This window comes from Hyposmocoma kahamanoa, unplaced genomic scaffold (assembly GCF_003589595.1).
Source record: "Hyposmocoma kahamanoa isolate Upper Pololo Valley unplaced genomic scaffold, ASM358959v1 64, whole genome shotgun sequence".
Lineage (NCBI taxonomy): Eukaryota > Metazoa > Arthropoda > Insecta > Lepidoptera > Cosmopterigidae > Hyposmocoma > Hyposmocoma kahamanoa.
Window position 1 is genome coordinate 17907219 of NW_020653852.1, and position 26269 is coordinate 17933487.

The 26269-nt window shown below is 36.6% G+C and overlaps 1 protein-coding gene across 2 annotated transcripts in view; it reads right to left on the reverse strand.

The window, feature by feature from the left end:
- LOC113230720 (receptor-type tyrosine-protein phosphatase kappa) overlaps positions 1 to 26269 on the reverse strand; it is a 282010-nt gene that overhangs the window by 151931 nt on the left and 103810 nt on the right. The window contains exon 2 of one of the 2 annotated variants that reach the window (XM_026464783.1): positions 17332 to 17355. The exons of the other annotated variant lie outside the window; for it this stretch is intronic. Within the exon in view, the coding sequence (XP_026320568.1) occupies positions 17332 to 17355 (24 nt within the window). The remainder of the gene's footprint in view (positions 1 to 17331; positions 17356 to 26269) is intronic. 2 annotated transcript variants of the gene reach the window in all.

Sequence of the window (26269 nt, forward strand, 5' to 3'; positions counted from 1 at the left end):
AATAATAACGTACACACTCAACATAGCCCCGTACTAGGGAATCCCTATGTCGCGGGTGCCATGGACACACACATAGACAACCACAAATTACACCCAAAGTCACGAGAGAAATAAATGTAGACCATACAAACATTTTTCCGTCCGTTATGGTAACCGTTCGGCCACAGAGGCAGTTTAGTTTAGTTAGTATCCCTGCCACTCGATCCATGCAAAATAAACCGTATTAGTACAGCAAAAATTTTGAATTCTAACTGACGGAGTATCGACCTTTTTTTAAGCCGTGGTAACCTAATGGTTTGATCTCTCACCTGTCAAGCAGAGGCCGTGCGTTAGAATCTGGGCTCGCGCCTCTGAGTTTCTCAAAATTTATGTGCTAAATTTAATTTGAAATTTACCATGAACTATTCGGTGAAGCAAAACATCGTTATGAAATCTGCATAACAACGCGCATTGGGCCAACGTGGCGCTCGTCTGAGAGGAGACCTGGGCACGGGTCCCGTTACGTGCAAATGGATGATGACGCTTGAGGACGTTTACGAAAAGAACGGTCCAGAGTGTCAAACGTGATGCATTTCAAGTAGATCTCTAATATTGATTTACAAAAGTGGGTATCTTAACTATCGAGTTCTTACGTTTTCACGATTGTTTCACGTAGGAAATGAAACTGTTTTTAACCGACTTTAAAAAAAGTAAGGTTCTCAATTCAACTGTATTTTTTGTACATATGTTACGCGATAACATCTATTGTACCTCTGTATTGGTCCCATTTCAATTTGAAGAAAATATTGTACTTCTAAGGGTGTCAAACTAGGTTAAAACTTTGAAGTCGGTTTTTTAATACTCTGTAGTGAAATTATTTTGAATTTAAATTGCGTATGGCGTATAGGTATTTGTTTTTTCAAATAAATCATGGGACCAGTACAGGGTCCAGGGACAAAATCATTGACTTACAATTATATGGACGTCGGGTCCGCGCTAAAAAGTGTCCGCACTTGTATGGCGCTAAAATCGTATACAGAGCGCCAAACTCCGCTTTAGTCTTTATTTGTTCTACGGACAGCGCGATACTGCGATGACATTACAATTTAAATTTCGAATAGGTTGACTTGGGACATTTTTTTCGTGGTTTTAGTATTAGACCCGTCGTCCATTTATTTGTAAGTCAATGGACAAAATTAAATATATGCGAATTAGATCTAAAAGGAGTACTTTCATTTCCTTGGTATCATATCTGTTCGAAATTTAAATATGGAATACATATTTCTTCAATGACAGAAAAATGTTAGTCGAGAAAATATCGCAAGACACGGTGAAATACGTCACAGTCACAGTGACAGCCGTTACTCGAACTGTCTCGCGGTGGGAGCTGTTATTTTGCACGGTATACGTAACGGATAGTCAGTTACATTGCTTATAAGGAAAATTATTTGCCTAACAATAAAGCAAATACACATATCGACAAAACTCAGTATTTATTTTGTTGCTAAGCAATAATTCGAGCATTACTGCAATCCGGCTTTGATGAGTAAGGGTGCTGGTGAAATTACAGGCACACGGGACTAGTGAACTTTATGTGTCAGGGTGACTGGCGCGTCGGCAGTGATGATTCAAAGCGGTATTGCAACCGTTATAGACAGGCGTGCTGCTTGCCACCAGGCGGACGACTTATACGTTCTGTTACTTGGTATCATAAAAAAAATCTTACGTCTCGATCACTTACGGCATTACCATTGTCACTCATTCTTTTCCCACATACCACACTCACTGTATCAGCTCTGAGGGGCACTGCAACTATTACAGACAGGCTGCAAAACGTGGTTGACGCTCTCCCAACTGAGATACAAAACGAACCAGTAGACCTTACGAATCTCTCCATGTGCTTATTGCAGATCTTTCTTTTTGATTTTAATGATTTTTTTGCCTTAGCTCCCTCTGTGAGAAATCTACAGTTTTCCTTCGCCTAGCCGCTCACGCGATGCGCTCATCCTACCGCAAAATGGCGGTTATTTGGTTTCGCAAATTAGAAAAGAATTCAGTTCAAATACAAGTTTTTAAAAATAAAAATTATTATTCTGCATTGCTAAATAAATACCCTCCGTACTACAACAAAAACATCTTAAATAAAATGCAGTAATACACCGCAAATCCTGCACTTAAAAAGCACTAATGAAATTTTTGGTGTACTTGGGTAAATATGATAATATTCCGTTTGAGTGGTTCTAATGTTTACCATGAAATTACTCCTTAAAGTATAGTTTATAAACATTTATATTCAGGGCAAACTTACAAAAGACGCAACTTACGGTATGTTTTCAATAAATAGACACCGACATCACCAGCCCAAACTATAACACACACGATTGTCGTGACGTATTTTTGAAGTCGTTTATTTTTTTAGTGACAGACCCAGACATTAAAAACTTTATGGTTTGCTAGAGTAGTTAATGAAATAGCAATTAGTATTAGTTCTTTTACCTGTTAAGACTTCGATATCCGATAAATCGGTATAAAATCATCACCGGCACCTCTAGGTGTGGTATGCTTCCAGAGACGCATGAATCGCGTGAGCGGTTATTCAGTATTTTTACAGCTACCAGGGGCTGACTAGAGATGTCAGCATAAGTCGTACAATAAGTAGAAGTTCTTGTTGTTTGTTTGTTTCATTCTCAGTTTTCACTTTAATTTCAGCGAGTTTCTATTTTAATTCATTTATTGTGTTACATTGTTAGTTGATTATTTTTATTTACAGTGTAGTTTAGAATTTTGACATTACATCTCTGTTAAAATTGGTGTAAATTTAAATCGCATTTACTCTGTGTTGGAGAGCCTGGAAGCCTAAGACACAGATCTCCTTGATCTAGTCGAGATTCCAGTCACCTACAAATTTCTGATCTTTTTTGTGCCAAAAATTGTAACCAAAATTTGTGGAGATAAATAAATTTATTATTGAATTGTTGTATGTATGATGCAAGACAATAAACGTTCTATCTACTTATAACATTATTATTAATATTACTTTAGTTCGACTGGAAATAATTCATTTTGTGTCCTGTTAATGCTGTTGTTACACCTATGTACATGCTTACACCGGGCGTGACACATAGATGTTTTGACAATCGCAACGGATATTGAGACTGCAAAAGAGAAACTCCGTGAAATGCACGACGCAGAATGTTTGCAGCTGTTCGACGTGTAGTCGCTTGCATGCAATACCACATTACGTATTATGGTATAGGTCTATGTTTATAGGATCTGTGTAAAAAAATGTACATGATAATAACATATGGTGATCCCAGTTTGTCGTCTCTTGTTTAGACGTATGCCTAGCGAGACCATACAATCTAAGTTACTTATTGTACGGTTTGTTCACCTTTCAATGATAAGAGTCTGATAGAATGTAGTTTATTGCTAAAAGAACTGCTAAAATAATTACTGATAAATGGAATGTGCGATGGCTTGCGAGTGAGTTTTAGAACTAAAGTGCATTTCGTAATTTATGCATTTCTGTTACATTGACCTAAAAACCGGTCAATGGCGCAATGTGTAAGAAAGCATGTTTTAATTTTTTTTTTAATTTTCATTTATCTATTATGTCCTACTACTAGGATAAGGTTTCCCCCAAAATCCTCCACTGCTCTCTGTCTTTGGCGATCTCCCACCACTCCCTCTCAAACACATCACGGTCGTCCCTTCAACGCCATCTCTTTCCATCCTCGGGCACCCAAGGAGTGACGACGTTCGGATTTCTTTAATTCCTCAAATTACAGAAGTATTTTAGAACACAATGTAGAACAGGGTAGCTGGCAATTGACAACCATGTCTCATTTTTTTTAATATCAAGTGACGGGACGGGCAAGTCGTGCGCCTGGTAAGCGACACGCCTATCCGAAACCGTTGCAGTGCCACTCAGAACTTAAAATCGCAAAGACCTGAGGGGCGCTGTCACTGCGCCCGTCACCCTTCCAAGCCAAAAGGCTGTAATGCTCATATTACGGCTTGGCAGCAGAAATAGTTGTGGTGGTAGGACAAACTCTTACAGAAGGAGGTCTACTGCTGTATCTTAAGAGACAGCGTTTCAATCTATTGAAGTTCCTTGTTTTAATTATATAGCAAAATAGCGAATAATGTAAAACATATAATTATATAATAGCTTATAACATAGAAAGAACAATTTGAAACTTACGCAAATTTTACGTTAATTAGACTTATAATGGCTACAACTATTTTATTTTGAGAAGACGCTTCTAAGTTCGTGTTAACACAAATTAAAATGTTTACCGGTAAGTACTTAACAAAATGCGGTACAGTTCAAAATGTCCCAATTTAACGAAACAAAAATAATAAACTGAAAAACTATTTTTCGCTTGGCTAAATTTGTTTAGTGAAATGGACATCTCATATTCCAAAGCATTATAAGACCGTATTGTGCGGCTTTTATAACTCACAGTAGATCTTATAGATCGTAGAGCCAGTGAGACTATATCACCCTGAACCCTTTATATTATGTCAATCGAATTATTACGGTACAGTGCGCGGTGAATTCGTGTAAAGGTAAAGGTAATAATAGCATTCTCTATTACCAAAACTTCCCTAGGACTCAGGTGTTTTAAATAAGTTGTAAGCGTCAACCAAAGCACCTTGTCAAAGTTTAGGGTTTCTAGATGCTGTTTAAACCATGTTATTAAGGTGTAGTGTGCAGTGAATTCGTTTAACTCTGCATAGCAATTTTTAATAAAACTATATATGTCATAGCGAAATTGATATCAATTGTGTAATGTACAACGTATGTAGATACGTTACGGTAGCTGCGGAATTTCCGACATTGCGCGAGAATTCTCCAGAAGACGCGCGACCTATTTTACGTTACACTAGGTTATCAAAAATTTGCTTCCATTTTTCGGTATTGTAAATTGAACGTTACTGGCATTCAACAATAAAGATTAGTGACTTAAGTAAGATCTTGACATCGATAATTTGAAAGTTGTTTTTGTTGTACAATAAGTGTTTACATCATTGACTTACAATTATAGTTGATAAGTCCCATGTGCCTGTAATTTCACCAGCACCCTTACCCTTCAAAACCGGAACACAGTAATTCTGACATTATTGCTTGGCAGCAGAAATAGGTAAGGTGGCAGTAAGTCTCTGGACGAATTCTTTCACATGGTGCTCTACTGCTAATGATAATACATAATATGAACGGAGTTTCTAATACGCGTCTTACTTTTTTTTCTAATACCATGTGACGGGACGAACAAGTCCTGCGCCTGGTGGTAAGCGACACGCCTGTACATTATGGCCTATTTACACGGGGTCAATTGACCAGTCACAAAGCCAGTCTAGTGATAAGTGCGAAATTCGCAACGTCCATCTACCTAAAGCCAGTATTATAATAAGTTATATTAAGTTCTTTACCAAACGGTAAGATAGACTAGTGGAGAGGCTCAGGATGCACGTTCATACAAGGCCATTACACGAGCAATTCAGTGCACGTTTGGTGGGTGAATGTATTGACCCGGAAAATTAGAAATTGTTCTAATTTAGTGGATTGTCTTTATCACTCGTCTGGAGACACTCCATAATGGATTGTCTCTATTTACACGGCGCGAATTATGGCTTGGCTTAATGGAATGGCACGTCGGTTGGCCCCCTGTAAATGGTCCTTAACAATTGCAGTGTCGCTTAGAGATTTAAATCGCACAGATCTCAGGGGCACTGTTATATGGTCCGGGGGCACTGCCACTGCGCCTGACATAAGTTGAAAAGTCCCATGTGCCTGTAATTTCACCGGCACCCTTACCCTTTAAAACCGGAACGCTGTAATGCTGACATTACCGCTTGGCGGCAGAAATACGTAAGGTGGCAGTACTTCCCTGGACGAACTCTTTTTAAATGACAATGATATTTTGTCGGAATTACATCAAATTACGGTACACAGCGCGGTGTATTGATTTTAACGACCTACGTTTACCGTCTAAAGCCAATAATAACATTGTATCTTCTAAGAACTACCTCAGGTGTTCCTGAATTCTAAGCATTAAACGAGGAAAGGGGTGGGTAGGGGTGCACGTAGGGAGCCTCCCCCACGACATACCATTTCTTTCCTGTAAGTCTGTCACACTCTGGGCAAAAGAATCTTAGGCCGATTGGCAAGCATTGTAGTGTATGACAACGATACGGTAAGAAGTCAAAGTTCTAAATGTTTGGAAGTAGGTTTCAACTGTATATCATGTATTTATGTATTGTATAAGGAAGCCAACATGATGCATACACAACAATATAGGGGAAAGTATGGGATATTGGACCAGCAACTAAATTGGACCACCCTCATACTTCAAAAAGTATTTTACCCCAGCTTTTTTTTAACCCAGGGATGTGCGTCTAACTTCATTGCATTTAGGCCATGTTGTTTTTGTTCAGATATTGAACGTCTGTGTTTTGTTTTAAAAAATCTTTTTTTGTTATTTTTAATATAAGTTCCATAGATCTGTGATAAGAGTGTAGTTTACTTAAAGGTAAGCATACAGTATTTGTAATTTACAGCATAGAAGTGTAATTTATCTACAATCAATCTACACGAAAGGCTATATTTTATTAGATTTGTTTTTATAATATAATCATACTGTTGGTTAAAATGAACTAATGTGAAATGTATGGTTGTTCAAATGGTCTTGGACGATTCAGATAGCAAGCATCTTTAGTACAGAGGACAAGGATAATGAATGTGCTAAATACAAAAGTAATTACCATAATTAATAGCTTCCAAGTTGATTGGACACAGTGTGCGCGGTTCCATAATCGGAATTACGAACTATGTACTCAAAATCCTGACAATTGCGTTAATTGTCTTATGTGAAGTGCTTTTTTTATTAGTAGGTTTGTTACCTAGACTAATTATTATGTATGTCATATTATTATGTTTTATTGTAATTGTTTATTCGTTGTACATTCTATTCTATAGCCTATTGAAGTTTAGCCTATTGATGTTCAATTTAGCGACCCCGTAGTCCAAATTACAGAACCAGTCGGCTAAATTGGAACTCGGATCTCACGTTTTGTTGAATTTTTACGTGTTTATAATAATTTATGTCAATTAATGATTCATAAATAGAAAGTCTAATAATTATTGTTTCATTTCAAACAATTGACGTTTGTAAAAATCTGAAAGTATTATATTTCATTTTATGGTCCAAATTAATCGACTTTCCCCTATACATTACAGGTTATAAGGTTTTAATAAGGAAAGGAAGTTTTAATAATAATTAATGTAGTTGTAAGTACCGAATGTTACTAAAGCTTATTCCCATTCGATCCTCTACACGGACCACGGATCTTCTGTCAATTTTAAATCCGATCTGATCCCCTCTATATTTTGTAACAGCTAACGGATCCGCTCATTGTATTTGTAAGGTAAGTACGTACAATTAAGAGAAAATGTTATTTTTGTGATAGGTCATTTTTTCACACCAAGTTATTTTTGTGATAGGTCATTCATACTGACATATCGATAGATACAAAGACATTTTCTTGTTGACTATACCATGTCTACCGGGATATCAGGTGGGAATAAAATATTAATAATCATTATCTGTGTTAAAATAAGTTGATACCAGGTACTGTGGAAGTTATGAGGCGTGGCCACGTAGCGAGTAATGTTAGTGGTGCGGTAGAAATCAATTCTCGTCTATGATGCTAATTTGTTTATTACTGTTTGTTCCATACAAATGCTCACCAAATACAGTCAGTATAAGACATATAATAAAATTTATCACAGTGTAAAATATAGGAAATTATATACATATACGTATAACGTACGTGTGTTGAACGAGACAGAGCGACAGAGGAAGTGTAAAAGAGAAAAACATGACGTTTTGAAGTCATAGAGTTTTCAAACCATAGCTATAATCTAAAGGGTACCATTCACTGTTTAACATAGGGGTTCCGGGGTAAATAGAAAATAATGTAATATAAAACTATAAAAGATCCACCAGGGGATCAATTGGGAATCAACAATTATCTGAAATAAATTATTATTAATATCATTATAAACCCGTTCGACAAAACAAATGTAATGTATTTTTAAATTAAACCTCCTGACGCAAACTGTCGACTCGTAACTTGTATGCAACAACGTAAATTGCACCTTATTCCTATCGCAATAAAGACACGTTCCTCTTAAGTGAAAGTAGTTATCACTTAAGTAACAGTGACGCCGTATGCCACTTGCTTACTTGGAAAGTTTGAGAATTTAGGATAGTTTTGACTCTCTAGTAAGTTTTGACAAGTTCGTTTGCGGATTTGTGATATGAGAATTAACGTTTCAACTTTGTTTAACTTTGCCAAAGCCTTTGTTGATTTTGCAGAAAGATTAGGTAACTCTGATAAAAAAGTCGGATTACAAAATTAATGTTCATAAAAAGGCTTCATCATCATATCAGCCGGAAAACGTCCGTGCTTAACATAGGCCTCCCCCAAAGATTGCCAGACCAGCCGGTCGGACGCGATGTGCCCCCATTGGTTACCCGCCGCCCTTACCAGGTCATTTGTCCATCTAGTAGGGGACCGTCCCACTAAACGCCTTCCGGTTCGCGGTCTCCATTCAAGAATAATTATGCCGCAACGGCCGTCAGTTGTACGAGCTATGTGTCCTGCCCACTGCCACTTCAACATGCTAATCCTTCGAGCTATGTCGGTGACTTTCGTTCTTCTATGGATCTCCTCATTTCTGATTCGATCACGCAGACAAATACCGACCATTGCTCGCTCCATAGCTCGTTGAGTGATTTTGAGCTTTTTTGTCAGGGTAATACCAAGTGACCACGTCTCATAGCCGTAGGTGATAAAAAGTACGAACGCTGAAAAAAAAATTGATTTAAATAACAATAACTTTTTCACCTCACGAGATCGGAAAGACTTTCTTTATCATTAGAAATCTGCGCGCAAAAGCGTTTTTTCCACGCAAGCATGGAAAAGGTTTTTGAAATTGGAACTTGACGATGGACTGTGGTGCACCTAACTTTCTTTCGATGAGGAAAAAAAAACATAATGACACGTTCAACTACGCGATTTGTCGTACATTATTTGGGTAATATAAATCCGTTGGTATTTTTTATTCTTAATATTATTGACATTAATTTGACAACGATAACTAATTTTGTTTATTTAATTATTTTAATTAGTCCAAGATAATAATTTCAATAATCACACAAAATTGTAAGTACAAGCAAGAATAAAAATTGATGAGGTGCAAATTCAGTAGGCATCCGAAGATGATCTTTTTGTTTTGATTAAATAATCTGATTTGTTATAGTTCAACTGTTTTTCTTTCATCTACCAGTTTCTTGGAAATTTGTGTGTTTCGCTCGACAACAAAGTTGTTTTGCGTCTCGTGTCTTGAAATTCTCGCTACGCTCAGGATTCAATACAAGCTCTCGCGTCAAACAACAACTTTACAGCCTCGCATAACAAATAACTATTGTTTCTGGGTTATCAACATTATTTTCTAATTGGTTCTAACATAAAAACATGAAAAATTTGCGTACAAATATTTTGCTTTTGTGGACAGGACAACGAAAAGTTGAAATTTGCGTACCATTAAGGAAACGTAGAAATGTTCGAGTTTATTTTTATTTAAAGATAAAAAGGGAATTATATTTTAACCTAACTTGAACAAATTGACTCAAAGAACCTAGAAATGTGTACATTTGCAAAAATATGTAAATTCCGCTATTTAGCTACGTAAATAGGCAATTGTTGAACTTCTAAATTTCAGTGGAAGTGCCCTTGATCTTTGCGATTTGAGAGCGACACTGCAACTGTAATGGACAGGCGTGTCGCTTACCACCAGACGCACGACTTGTTCGTCCCATCATTTAGTATCATAAAAAAGTTTCATGCGTGCCTCATTTTTCCTCATTTCTTATCTTCCAAAATTTACTAATACAGAAGTAAATATTCGAATATAGAGCTCAGATATTGGAGATTGGAGCACATACTAGGTAAATACTATGCTATGACACTCCTAATTTCCCTTATCGGTAAAATTATAGGCAAAATAATGAATATATATTAAAAATTTATACCAAAAAAGCTTCTCAACTAAAATTAATAGAGAAGGAAGGATATATATCACGTGAAAATTTTGAAATAAGTTAAAATAGCATCAATAAAATGTAAACATTTTTGAAATAATTACAAATACAAAGATCGAACAATAGAAAGAAAATATCCTTTGATCTGACTGGACTAGAATCTTCTTTAAAGAAGTTTATTTCAACATAAATTAATCTAATACAATATAAGTAAAACAAATGTAAATAAAGCTATTATAGTTTTTAAACAAGCATTAAGAAGGGAATCTGAATTATACATTCTTCATAGTAAAGCTATACATTTTAATATTAGAACCTAATGTGTAATTACGATGCTTAAAGTAAGTAAATTTCTTTATATTACAGCTTAAAAAGAGTGTCTGTGCATGGCAACACACATTTAAAATAAATATAAAATGAGTTTCGGAAGATTGTTAATATTGTTATAATAATAATGAAGAACTCAAGCGCTATGTGCCAGATGAAATCTTTCCATCTATCATATATACTTTGCATTATGCATGCCAATAGCTTAATGGTTTGACCTTTCGCCTCTTACGCAGCGGTCGTGACGATATTGTTTATTTTGCGTGATAGGCAATTTTTTAAAATAAATATATATATTCAATAAAACTCTTAATTACAGTGAATAGCGACATTTCTAGCCAGAGCTGGTAGCTGTAAAGGTGCCTGTCTGGGTGACGAAATACTTTCATAGATTTCTCATAGACGGCGCTACGGTTACAAAGTCGTTAAAAACCAAATAAAAAGATTCGACAACCAAGCACATAGAAGAATTCGTGAGGTCCGCTGGTTCGTTCCGTGGCTTACTTGGCATAGGGTCTGGCATGGTTTGCTAGAAGACGTCGGCATCGGTTCGAATCCGGCCGGATCTAACGAATTTTTTCTAAGTGTTCGGTCTTTGTATTAATAATTATAACAAACTAGTTACTTCACAAAAAATAATCGAAGATCATGGTGGTCGAACATCCTGACATTCAATAATACACTTAATTATTTATATAAATATATTTTTGGCTTGGCCACAATCTCACCTAATGTTAAATGTGATAGATTTTTTAAAACGCCTATTTACTCTAGCCTTGAATAGCCCCAAATTGTACGTTTAGGGAAACGCAGAAGTCGGCTATAGCACAACATCTCACACAGACTGACACTGACCACTGGATCGAGTTGCATAGCCCTCAGATTGACAGAACGTACGACGTAACGTACACTACATACCACGGTTGGTATGAGAAGCTATCGAGATCACGAAGTACAAAACATTTAACCGTGATGATGGTTTTAAGCTGTCCAGCGCATGGAATCCGGTCCTTAGTGCGTGCTGTAATAAAAACAAAAACACCTCGAGTTCAGTTTCGCGTGTGGATACAGTGAGTGTGGTTTGTGGGAGAAAAGTGAGTGACAATGGTAACGCTACGCGATGACGGTAGTAGTCGTCGACAGCGCAAGAGGGTAGACAGATATGTCGGCTCTTAAAGCTGTCATCTGCCGCCGTCCAGTCAACCCGTGACCATGAAGCGTGCAACCGTTCCGAAATATCGAGAAAATAAAAAGATGTCATACCGTTGTAAGAAGCCTGAAATTAGTGATAATCATTTAGTTAATAATCATGAAAGCCTTAAAATCTATATAAGGATGGAGTGTTCCGGATCTTCTAGTCGACTGAAGGAGGGACGGTGACGGTGGAACTAAATTGAAAATTTCCAGCGCACACTTCCCGAAATGTATCTGATAGAAAACCGACAAGCAGGCTACTATACTACTTAAGTATAAATTGAGCTGGCGGAAGGAATAAAAAGTCATAAGTACCAGGACTTCGGCTCCGACTACCTATTTGCAGCCTTTGGAGTCGAAATCCTTGTCCCGTGGGATCCCGGTTCCCTTCATCTGTACAAAACGTTATCCAAAAAAATTAATAATCTGTCTGGAGAACCTAATTTGTCACTGTGATTTTTTGTAACTGGAACGTTGCTACCTTTTTACGTTTAACGACCTCCGAAGGGCTACCATGGCGGACTGCTACGCAGAGGTTCTATTCCCGGGCCGGGAGAAGTAGTTTGGGTGTAATTTGTGGTTGTCTTTATGTGTGTGTCCATGGCACCCGCGACACATGGTTTCCCTAGTGCGGGGCTATGTTGAATGTGTGCGTTAGTGTGTGCGAGTGTGTGCGTAACTCACCGTGATAGTAATGTAACGCTTTTCCCCATGTCTACCGCCGACGCGAAACGCACGTCGTTCTCGTTCATATTACATGACTTTATAATTTTTTTCTGCCCGGCTTAATGCGGTTCTGTATCGCTAAATGAAGTGACTACTTAAGTAAAGCTTAGATAAATAATGAATAACAGCTTTCATGTTAACCACACTACATAGTTTAGTAATGAGTTTAGTCATGTTACGAGTATATTATATGAAAGATAATTTAATATCGGCTTGAGGTTTTGTTTAGAACTAAGTTTGTTTAAGTTTATTCCCCTAATTAGTGGGTAGAGAGATAATAAAGGAGAAACATTTACATACATGAAATACCTATGATATTTCACCATCTTTTTTTTTAAATAAGCTAAGGGGAAAACGAGCACATTTTTTTAGAGCCACTCTTTTTTGTAAATATCTAATGACGGGACGAGGAAGTCATGCGCCTGATGGTAAGCTACACGCCTGTCCAGTTGCAGTGCTCTCAGAGCGTTAAATCGCAGAGCTCTGAGGAGCACTGCCAATGCGCCCGTCACCCTGAGACATCATTTTGACAAGTCCCATGTGCCTGTAATTTCACCAGCAAAAAAAAACACAGTAATGCTGACATTATTGCTTGGCGGCAGAAATAGATAAGGGGGCAGCACTACCCTGGACGAACTCTTTCACAAGGATCTAAAACTAAAACTGATGGGAGATGGTCATCGTAAATAATAATAAATAACGCACCCACTTCTAGCCCCGCACTGGGGAGTGTACTTATTATGTACCCTGTATTACGGGTGCCATCGACACACACATAGGAGAGAAATAAATTACCATACAAATATTTCTCCCGGCCCGAGAATAGAATCTGGTATCTCTACGTGGCTGCCCAGCATGGTAACCGTTCGGCTACGGAGGCAGTTAGGCAAATTAGACTTAAAATCATGACATTGATTAAATTCCACTACTCATTTTTAAGGCAGATTCCACTGAGAAGAATGAGTTAGAAACCTAGGGGTTGCTCTTTGTTGTTGGGTCACTATCATGGATTTTCGTCATGCAAGTACGCAGAAGCTACAATAATAATGTAATATGATAATAATGATTATTATTACCAATTTAAAGACGCTCAGCGAGCTACGGAACGGGCAATGCTCGGACTTTCTCTGAGGGATAAAATTCCTAATGAGGTTCTCCGTCAGAGAACCAAGGTCACCGACATAGCTCGTGCAATAAGCAAGCTGAAGTGTGGTGGTAACGAGTTGTAGAGTGGAGACCGCGACTTGGCAAACGTAGTGTAGGACGCCCTCCGGTCAGGTGGAGTGACGACCTGCGAAAGGTTGCTAGCGGGAAATGGATGCGACAAGCTGAGGACTGGGCGAAATGGCGCACATTGGGGGAGGCCTATGTCCAGCAGTGGACTGCGATAGGCTGATGATGATGATGATCATTATGTAGTGTAAAGTTTTTGTCTAACTATGTTTATATTAGGGGTTAAAGTATGAAATTGCCGTTTTATTGCAATAGGTTCTTTGAATTTTCATAGAATCTTCATGGTTTGAGGTTTTCGAATGAAACTTTTTTCAAATGGTTTCTGTGATTTTTTTTTTTTTTTAATTTGAAACATTTGAATATCGACTTTCAATTGTTTTTGTTATTCAATTTAGACAAGAAAGATGGATACTGCGAAAATTCGAGTGATTTTTGAATACGAGTTCCGACGCGGAACTAACGCGGCAGAAACAGCCCGCAATATCAATGCTGCGTTTGGAGAGGGGTCTACTAATGAACGCACCGTGCGATTTTGGTTTAAACGCTTTCGTGATGGAAATTTCGACTTAAAGAACGAGCCACGAGGAAGACCGCCCACACAGGTGAATAACGATGAATTAAGAGAGATAGTGGAAGCCGATCCTAGTCAAACTACCCAGGAATTAGCGGCATGGTTTAACGTTACCTTACCCACAATATTGACTCACTTGCGTCAAATCAATAAAATAAAAAAATACGAAAAATGGGTGCCTCATGATTTGACTGATCTGCAGAAAGAAACGCGTGTTGAAACTTGTGTTGCCTTGTTGAACCGGTACAGAAATGAAGGAATATTGGATCGAATTGTAACATGTGATGAAAAGTGGATTCTTTATGATAACCGGAAAAGAAAAATGCAATGGCTGACCCCAGGTCAAATGCCACAACAGTGTCCTAAAGCAAAACTTACCAATAAAAAGGTAATGGTAACTGTTTGGTGGTCTCAGCATGGTGTTATTCACTATAGTTTTCTCCGATCTGGTCAAGCAATAACGGCAGATGTCTATTGTGCCGAACTCCGAACCATGTTGACAAAACTAGCAGTAAAACAGCCCCGACTCATGAATCGATCTTCACCATTATTGCTCCACGACAACGCGAGACCTCACACAGCACGAGAAACCATTTTGACCCTTCAGGAACAGCAGTTAGAAACCATTCGTCATCCTCCGTATTCACCAGACCTTGCTCCAACGGACTACCATTTTTTTCGTGATTTGGACAATTATCTACGTGACAAGAAGTTTTCTTCCCAGGAGGCAGTACAAAATGCTTTCACACAGTTTGTGCAGTCTAGATCGTCGGAGTTCTATCGCAAAGGCATTAATAACCTTCCCATTAGATGGCAGCAATGTATAGATAATAATGGCAACTATTTTGATTAAATAAATTTGTTAAAAATTTAAAAAATAAACAATTTAGATTTTCAGTACAAATCGGCAATTTCATACTTTAACCCCTATTATTATAAACCTCGCGAATGGCAAATTTTGAATATAAACCGGAATCTTATTATAGAAGCACATTGCCCCGTAAATGAACTTGGGACTTTTTAGATCCTTAAAACATAGTTTAATTTTCATTATAAAGAAATCGCGAAAACTTTAAGGTGAAGTTAGATATTTTATACAAGGTGACAATAAGGTAAATTGCAGTTACTCGTTATTAACTAAATTACCCGATTAATACTTACCATTTTTTTAAACACATACACAAACAGTGTTTTTTTCTAAGAAGTTCAGTACTTGTTGTTATTACAACACCGTCTAAAGTAATCTACTTGCTGACAGTTAAAGTTAACATTTTAGTTCGCACATAATTAACTAATTTTACAATAAAAAAAATACTTTCAAGACATACACTGCCCTGCTTTTAATAGATACGCTCATTCGAAATCATGCTGTCAGCACGCTGGATAGTGTATGGCTCGCTTTAGTACAATCTATACTAATAAATCGTTTGTTAAAAAGTACGACAAGACCTTTAATTTGTGTACTCTTGTTTCATATTGTTGTATATATTCTATTAATCTCTTTATTAAACTATGTCTACGACTTACTAAAAGCTGTTGTTAAGTTTTGCTTTGTAAAACTCAATTCAATATTGCTGCTTTCTATACACGATCGACTTTTAATTTCGAATGATTGACGTAGAATATAATAGCACAATAATAACAGATATTTTAAAAAGTCCAGCAAAATTACTGTTGACGAAAAGAGGTGAATTTGTACTATTATCTCATGTTCATAATGTATCTTTAAAAAAATTAAGCTAAAAAACTGATTTAATGTGGAGTGTTACTCCTATCGGCGCAGTCACTCGAGCTGCATGCCGACTGCAACTGTAAAATTGGCGATTGCACGTTGAGTGACTTCAACCTACATTTTATAATAATTAGTGTTAATATAATGATTTTACATATTAATAAATAAATTTAGTTAGGAGAAAACTTGAAAGTCCTGAAGGGTTGTGATCTGAACTTTGCAGGGTTGCTGCAGGAACTACCTGCGTTAAAATTATCAAAAATGTTCCATATAGTGAGAATATTTATTTGTTTTTTATGCTTGAAGATGTCAAAACCAACAAAATGTAATGAACAAAAATCTTGATTTTAAAGTTGAGTGTGTTTGTAGAGCTTGAGTGAAAACCGTTACGTAATGTTACAACCATTTGGAAGACCAGTGAAGGGCAAGAAATCCATAAGAAATACCCATCTCCTTCATTCCATAATAAAAGTCGTATCGTGAGTAGTAAACATTGTGAGCAGTGAAGCGTTAAGTCCTTTTACAGACGGGCCTGCACTGCAGTGTCGATTGTTATTTCAATGCCGCTGCAGGCCATGTGTCTTTGAAAGGAATAAAACGAAAGTGCTATTAATACAAAAAAGATGTCATGGACACAGAAATGTGGGTTGTCATTTAGTCTTCCTTTTAGCGTAGAATTGCATAGTGTAATGTCGAGTCGGGAGATTGGTAATTTGAATTTTGGAAGACTGCGGGGGACATGAGGCAACACGCAGAGGCCCTTGATGATTTAATTATAATTTGCATGTATCACCTCTGGTTGTGGTGTCTATATTGGGCTACAGTTAACATTTTTATTAATAATTAATTTTACCTTGCCCATAAAGGTTTGTTTCAATAATGTCAAGAATAGTATGTCAAGCAATTTTACTTTAACAAACAACAGCGTATGATAGAAAGTTTAAATGAACTAGAATATCAGCTCTAGTATTGCGTCCACGTACAACATCTTTTTTGTATAAATGTGTTTAAAACCAGTGTAAGTAGAACTCAGCGTGTATGTGTGTGCGCATCGCTTCTACTGCTTGTTATGTTGTCTAGTTGTATTATTTCACCAATCGATGAGTGAACGATACGGTAAATTTCACTCACTTAGTAGAGTGATTAATGTGTGCTCTATAACTTACACTTTATTGACTGTTAAAGTTGTAAAATACTTTATACACTACCCAATTTTGTTATCACATGAAAATTAAACAATTTTTAATCCAACGATTTTTTATCAGACTTCAAAATTGGATCGTGTATCGTAACTTTGAGTATTCTGAGTAATATTGTTTTCACATTTGTAAATACATTTTTAACAATATAGACTGAATTATTAGCACAATTCTAGACTGCTAAAAATCTAACCTATATATAAAGCATTAGTTTTCTAATCTAGCTGTAAGCCGTCTAACACAGACACAAGAACTTACTCTCTGGTTTAAACGTGACCCGGTCTGAAATCATAAAATTGGATATTAATTTCGTGAAGGCCGTGAGCCCCGACCGATTGAATTGCCTGCTGCGTCATAAAATTAATGTAGCCAAGATTCAGACGGTCCGATTTTATTAGGTTTTTATGGGAATATTTTAATTAAATATGTTTGCTATGACAGCTGACTTCCTCAAAGTTAGATGAACAGCCAGCTGACTGCGTGTAATTTCGCCATTAGAATCACAATTTACCAATTAATTGTCTTCCAGAAGTTGAATAGATAACGAGTAGAAGAGAGTAGATATTTGTTTTTGGGTTGTCAATGTTATTTTGTAATTGGTTCCATTATAAAAAAACATGAAATAACTTTATTTTCCTTCAAAAACTTTGTTTTTGTGGTAAGGACAACGAAGAGTTGGGTTTCTCTTTATTTCTTCTTTATTTATTTTTAAAAAATTATGACAATGAACTCAGAAATGTGTAGATTTGCGAGATTATGTAAATACGTTATGTAATCTAAGCATTGTAGCAGCCACAAAAGCAAATTTTCGGAGGAATAGTTACATTTTTTCTCTTTTTAATCCTGGCTGTTCAATTAAACTCTTTGCAATTTGTTTAATAATTGACAAGAGGAAACAGAATCTTTTTGAAAATTTGTTACTCAATATAATTAGAAGGACCAGTTCTTCAAATGCTAATACTGATCCGGAAAAAGAGAATGTAATGTCATCAGCATTTCGCTTTACGCTGTTTGCCAGCAGAACACTCTGTGAACTGTCTTACCCGATGATATGCACATTGATTTCAAAAATCAACATTAGCGAAACCGTGGGAAGGTCCAGATGTAATATATCTGCAGTTTTAATATTAAACGTATTGTAAAAAGCTGCCGGAAATTTAAAAAACTGAGATATTATTTGAGTCTTCAATTGTGAATTGAAAATAACATATAATTGAAAATAATAAATATAATATACTTCGTTATTCATATTTTTACTAAAAATCTACGATTGATGCATTGACTTGATGTGACATATTTGTAAATGGAAAACAGTTATGATATTTTTGTCATAAATAATTATTTAGCCAGCAACAAATCGGAATGTCTGTACCCAGCCTGTTCCCAAAAGACGAAGGTATCCTAAATATTTGCTAAGCTAATTTCTTTACGTGTTTACTTAACAAATGTCTACTCATGCATGGCAAATGTACATTGTGTTTGCTAGAAATTTTGAAAAAAATTGTGTAAAGAAATAAAAATAGAATATAATACATAATACCTTTAGATTTACTTTCAGATATACTTACCCGTTGATATGGATTACTCATAAAACAAGAGAAGCGACGTGTACATAACGTTTTTGCGTAGGTTCATAAAGTTTGTCACTTACCTACACAGCAGAAGAGCACGAACAAAACATGAAACAAGGACAAAAATCATTCATTACAAAAAATTTAATCAAAACAGTCGTAAAAAGTGGATGTAATAAAATTTAATACTCGAGTATAAAATACCACAAAAGCTTTTGGCGTTATGGTCCAGTAAGATAATGTGCCGCGAATTGTAGGTCTGCTTTTATACACTTGTTTTTTTTTGAAGGTGAGAAAGCGACGATGTAATAACAACACATGTAATGCGACTTGCCAGATGGCCGGGAAACCCGGGATTATCCCGGAATTTTTCATCTTGTCCCGTGTCCAGTAATTAGACTTTACTGTCCCGGTTTCCAAACACTTAGATGTTGTATTTACGAACTTACTAGAGTCCTTTTCATAAAACAAGTCCCCCAGACGCAGCGCTGTAGCCGTGCAAAGGAATATCGAAATATTGATTGATTAAAAACTCCCAAAAGATGGTAGAAAACAATGTTGCGCCCATGTTATGACCGTCAAATTAAATAGACGGCTCATCCTAGAAGAATCGTAAGAACAATAGAATGTTTGTTATCCTCCAGCTTCCAACTGAACACATATGATATTCGTGGATGCTTTACAGGTCTGGTGACGTGGTACTACATAATTACGATTTTTCTCCCTTTCTGACCACAAAGTGAACGATTTTCTTGCAAATTACGTAAGTACTACATAATTTTAGCATCAAGAGGTTCCCCATAAGGAATATTTTCATTATATTTGAATCCTTGAAATTTGAACCTTGTGTTTTTTTCCGACGCCTGGCGCGTCCTTCTGGCGCCTACCCCATCCCCCTTGCAGCTTCCCACTACGTATGGTGCAAGGACAATTATTTCGCAACTGATATTAAAAAAGATTTTTATGTGTTGCAACCATAGATTTAGAAAAAAGGGGGATATTTTATATGAGGGCGTGGTTCGTGTCGCCTTGATATGCCCAAATTGCGCATATTTAGGCGACACGCCTTCAAACATTGCCACAATGACATGGCTATCGTTGTATACACAAGTTCTCTCGTAAAACATGAAAATGTCAGGTTGCAGCGGTATATCATGTAAAAATTAGAATGAGAATAAAAATTTAAAAACCAGTGGGATAACATACCACCGGTTATTTGCGTTTTCAATTACTGTTTCTATTATTATTCAATGTTTTCTTTTCGTCTCCATAGAAATTTCTTAACTCGGTTGCCACATAAAAGCTGATTAAAAAAAGGAGGTTCTCAATTTGACTGCTTTTTTGTGTACATATTTTACGTGATTATTCCGATATTTGTGAACCGAATTTCGATGATTCTTGTTCTCTTGAAAACAAGTCCTGGTCGGTAGTGCTCTCATTGAGATTTGAAAAAAATATTCCACTTGTTACGGTGGAAAATTATGATATATACCTTTTTATTTCATTGACATTCAATTATTTTTCTAGTATGTTACAATTATTAATACAAAGATCGAACATTCGGAATAAAATCCTTCGATCCGACCGGATTCGAAGCGACGTCTTCTAGCATACCGTGCCAGATGCTATACTAACTAAGCCACGGAACGAACCTGCGAACCTCACGAATTTTTCTATGTCGTATCTTTGTATTTGGTTTTTCAACGACTTTTTAACTGTAGCGCCATCCATGAGAAATCTATGATATTTCACCCAATTAGATACCTTTACAGCTACCAACCCCGGCTAGAAATGTCGCTATTCATTGTATTTAAATTTTTATTGAATTGATATTCAATTATTTTTATTTGAAATTACTTTTTCTGAATGTTCGATCTTTGTATTAATAATTTATCAAATACAAATTATAAGGCGATTAGGGTTTCTTTTAGGCGAACTATTTTACATTACATTACCAAGAGTACGACTTGGATGACAATATATTTTTATTATTATACTAAAAAAGGGACGAAAACGTCGTGGGCGAGGTGGTAAGCGACACACCTGTTCATAACAGGTACAGTGCCTCTCAGGGTTTTAAGTCATAAAGATCTGAGGGGCACTGACACTGCATTCGTCAGTCTCAGGGGATATAAGTTGGCAAGTTCCATGTGTCTGTAATTTCACCAACATCCCTAACCTTTCAAAACCGGCACGTAGTAATGTTCACATTACTGGTTAGTGGCAGAAATAGGTAGGGCTGCCACTGCCAAGTGCTACTCTTTCACAAGGAGCTCTACTGCTTTTAAAATAAATTCTACCAAATTTGTGGAATAAGTATTCAAAGGTTTCGAAAAAATTTGATAGAATTCCCGAAAACACTGATAATTTTTCGTATTTACTTTTCGCATTTAAATTACACTAAACAATTTAACACTAACTTTGCGTTGTCTGTTCCATAGTTTATTAAATAATATATTCTGGTTACAATAAATAAATCAGGCAAACGACAAATTCATTCACATACATTTCGCCGAATTTTTTAGTCCATAGTCCTTAAGACTGCGCCGAAGCAGCGATTCGTAATTGCGAAAGAATTGCGTTCATTTGATCCCTGGATGAGTCGTTATTAGCAAAGCTTTAGTTATGAAATTAATATTATAAGATATTTAAGGATTCACTCTATAAATACGATTTCTTGTAGTTACCTCGATAGATAAAAATCCGAATTTATCTCTAAAGAACAAGATAAACTCTTCTTCGTAAATATTTCACGGAATGTCATCAGTTTTTGAATAACAACAAAACTACAACTTTTCTTCAACGTATACTCTTTACATTATCAAAACGTGTATTTGTTTTAATAATACGAAGGAAATACCTAAATTCGCCAGCGGTCCGTCCATACCAGCCAGAGCCGCCACGCTTCCCCCCTATCCGCTTTAGTCCTGCTTCGGCCGTCGAAAGTGGAGGTTACGTCGCTTGGGCTTACTTAAAATCAATTAACACCAGTTGCCCTCTTAATCATGAGCTTCTGCTACAGTGACTCGATGATAACTGCGCGTCAAGCCCTGACAACTCGACTTAGAGGACGGAAAATAATAATAGCGTGCCGGTACTGTAGTGCACAAGCGACATCCGAAGTGGGTCCCAGTTTTCTAGATTTTTATAGTCTCGGATTCGGAACGAATATATTAGCAAACGCGCTTACGCACATCGCTTCTAACTTAGGCCGCTGCCCTCTATAGAGTAGAATCCCCTTCCCTTATAAACAGCCGGTTTGCATGTAAATTGTAACTTGGCACACCGACAACGACAAATGGGTGACAAGTCTCTATTGAGCTATTTAGAACCGTAAACTTGTCGATGTTCAGTTTTGATTTGTTTGACAGAAACACATGAGCTTGTAACGGCTGAACAATTGTGAGGTCAGACAGATTGGTTCTAATGACAAATTGAGTATTGAATTTGATTTATGGATTTAAAAATGTTACGCTATTGAATTTTTTTTAATTTTATTTTAATTTTTATCAAAATGACATATTTTTGTACATTTGTTATGTAATTTAATGACAAAAATATTGTTATTAATGAATTGTTAATTTTCTAATTGTGTATTTTTCTTATAATTTTCATTTTTGTTTGACGATTCCAATATAATTTCTTATACTTTGACATATATGTATTTGAAATAAATGAATCTGCATCTGAATCCGAATCTGAAAGGGAAATTACGAAATATTGATGTACTAACCTGCCTCTGTGGCCGAACGGTTACCATGCCAGACTGCCACGCAAATGTCCCAGGTTCGATTCCCGGGTCGGGAGAAATATTTGTATGGCCAAAATTTTTTTTTTCGTGAGTTTGGATGTAATTTGAGGTTGTCTATGTGTGTGTGCATGGTACCCGCGATACAGGGTTTCCCAGGTGCAGGACTATGTTAAGAGTGTGCGTCATTATTATTACTGAAGGAGATATAAACAGACAGAGAGAATATGAGAGAGTAAACGATATTTGTATTGCAGTGTAGCGACACGAACGTTTTGAGACGGAAAGAACACGGCAATCCTTTTCACGTTGCGTGTGTAAAGACCATGTAAAGACGCATTAATTAGTGGTCTTAGAGAATTCTTTAGAAAAGAGCTTCACAAGGACTTATTGGCGATGGTGGAATGCAATTTTGTACAATCATAAATAATCTTTGCAAGTATGTATGTAGGAAGAATTTAAAAATAAAAGTTTACTTCTAAAATCTAAGCGTACTTTTTAAATTTTTTAGCATGGTAATGTTAAATATTTTTATCACAAAAGTGTTTTATTTCTTTTCTGATTTATGTTACTTGACAAAATGTTATATATACTAATTGTAATCGTTAAGTGTGCCCTGGCGATTATTCCATAAATATAAGAGATATCAAAAAGCTTTAAATTGATATCGAAAGTACGTTACGTGGCATTCTATATGCTATCATCTTCAGGATTGTATTGTCAGGATTCAATGACCTGGTCTCGAATAGGGAATGCTCTGTGCTATGAGTACAAGAGCAGTGCGAAATTCACTTTGGGATGCTATCCGGAACTCCCGGACCAGAACCAATTACGTTCATATTACGTTCAACAATTACGTTCCCAAAGTCCGGGTTACGGCATCCGGAATCACCGGGTCACAGAGGTCGTCAAGTCCGGTGTGATTTATAACGAATCAATAAAGACAATTGTGATATCCATTGATATCAGTGTGAAGTTCTTTAAACTTATCTTTTAAAGACTCTCTTGATCCTTTATTAGTAGCTGTAGAGCTCCTTTTGAAAGAATTCGTCCGGGAAGTACAGCCACCGGAAGTAACGAGGGTATTACAGGTATTGGTTTTGAAAGGTAAGGCTTCTGGTGAAATTACAGGCGCGTGGGACTTGTTAACTTATGTCTCAGGGTGACGGGCGCATTGGCAGTTCCCCTCAGATCTTTGCGATTTAAAGCAATGAGTGGCACTGCAACTGTTCTGGAACTGCTGTGAACAGGCACTACTTGTTCGTCCCGTCTCTTGGTATTGTAGGGTAATTATGCTATTGGTAGGAATGTGTCCTGTACATCGAGCATATAACCAGAAATAGAGACAAAATGTTATTTAATTTGTTTGAAAACTATTCTGCCATATCATTACTGCGACAACTGCGCTCCGATTGGCTAGTCTGAGTTCGAAACAATTGACGGGTGTCGTCAATGGGTGTCGTCAACTGTTTCACTTCAAATCGACCAGTTAACTTGAGCTTTGCTATAATGGACGATAATTGCAAAATTACATATTTAATATTTAATTACCGATGAAATGTGGTTCCGTTTGTTTTGTAATTAGATGTTTTGCTGTTTTTCCTACACCACCGAATAGAACACCATGGCATTGTTATAGATATTATCTTTATTACATTTAATACAGAATATTTTTTGGAATACACGGAGACGTACACACAGGTCAGTAGTTGGCCTGTCTATATTTCAGTGCAAACGAGAGTTGATATACGAGCTGTATCGCTAATGTGTTACCCGGAATATATGGTCCTTATTTCGTCTCTATTTCTGGTTGTATACTCGACGGTTCTGTACTTTATTAACCTAACGTAGGTTGAGTCTGTGTTGGGAGTTACTGAAAGCCACTAATTTCACAGATATATATTTTTATAAGTTTTAGTCCCAAAACGATAGACAGTCACACCGGACCGGCAGTTCGCAGTAACTGCCGCACGATCGCATTCATATATCACTCGCACACTTACGGAATCCCTACAGTAGCATAAACAAAAAAACACTCTGGAGCCTAGTTTGTAAATAGTTGTTTATGTGACTGTTACATAATGGAAGGCATCAAAACACGTCATAAAAACATCACACGAGTGTTTTAATGCCTAATTATTTACAATTACGTACACTGCTTTATCTATACACATATTATAAGCTCTCTGTGATGTGTTCAGTGACCCGCATGTCACGACCGGCATTGCGGCATTGATGATGATATTGCAAATAACTTAAGTAACGTGTGACATTTGTGAGAATTGATTGCTATTGACATTTCGAGTTTTCGGTTTTCGCGATTGTTACACATAGGAAATGAAACTATTTTTCCGGATTTAAATCGCGTATATTTGTTTTTTCAAACAAACCGACGTTTCGAGCCCTTTACAGGTCCCATGGTCACGGTTGACTGAGGTGGTACAGTCTTCAACCAGTTATGTCTAATATTGATGCAAACCACCATTGACTTACATATAATTGTAAGTCAATGCAAACCACCTTATTTTTTCACTATGGTTACAATAGTTATTAATCAAATACCTTATTTTTAATTTTACAAAGAAAACATTCCAATTTACGCTACGTTTTACAAATTATTTTGTTGAATGAATTTTTATTAAGTTCAATTTATTATTAATTATTAATATAAATTAGAATAAACTAAAACATATTAATTAGTACTGCAGTAGAAACGTCGGTTTGTTTGAAAAAACAAATATACGCGATTTATATCCGGAAAAATAGTTTCATTTCCTATTGACATTTCATTTCAAATAAAACTTCATCTCGACTGACATTAGAATTGAGGTCCAATCAAATTGTTTTGGTTTCCAGAAATGTTCGAAATTTGAATGTAATAATCGAATTTGATGTTATTATGAAGCAATAACATCAAATAAAATTTTCACTGATAAGAAATTTGTTCTAACAAAACAATTTGTCTTTATGGTGGTCGTAATTTGCGGTTTTTGAATACATTATAGAGAGTTTACGACATGCGCGTAGATAAAAGCCTTAACAGCATGTTCTGTTTTGCGTGTGCAGAGTGGTGTAAGATTCCACTTCTAGCACTCCACATGAGCACCTTTTGCCTGGTGCCGTGTCGCCGTCTGTCTGACCACGCGCTCTATATACGTGACATATGTTACATGTGTGATCTTACTGAGCAAAGTTACAGACGTCTTCATAGTCGGAATAAGACTTAATCTGAATAAAACATGAATGTTCTTTGTTGAACGAAAGCGTTTGTGAAGTACGGGTGGTATATAAAAACTTTGCTGTACAGGCTTTGCATTTTTAATGTTCAATCGTATAATTGACTGCTATGCCGTTTCAATCATTTATTCATTCAATCAATTGTCTACTTATCAGTATGATAGGTTGTAATATATGTAATGCGAGCCTAGATTTTAGGAGCCGAGGTTTAAAATAATATAAAGACTTTAGAGACGAGAATATAAAGACGTTTAAAATTAATATGAATAAATATGAACAGGCAGAGACAATTTGACACAAATCCGATGTTGATAATCGCCCTTTTAGAAGCACTAGTATATGTATAGTACATTTTTAAACTTTTTAGAGGAAAGATTTTTTTTTATGTTCTAATGACGCAATGAACAAGTCGTGCGCCTGGTGGTAAGCGAGACTACCATACAGTTGTAGTGCCTCTCAGAGCTTTAAATCGCAAAGATCTGAGGGACACTGCCACTGCATCCGTCGCGTCGAAACATAAAGTTGATAAGTTTCATTTGCCTGTAGTTTCACATGGATATTCTATTCTATTCTATTTCTATTCCCGTTCCCGCTCCCGTTCCCGTTCCCGTTCCCGTTCCCGTTCCCGTTCCCGTTCCCG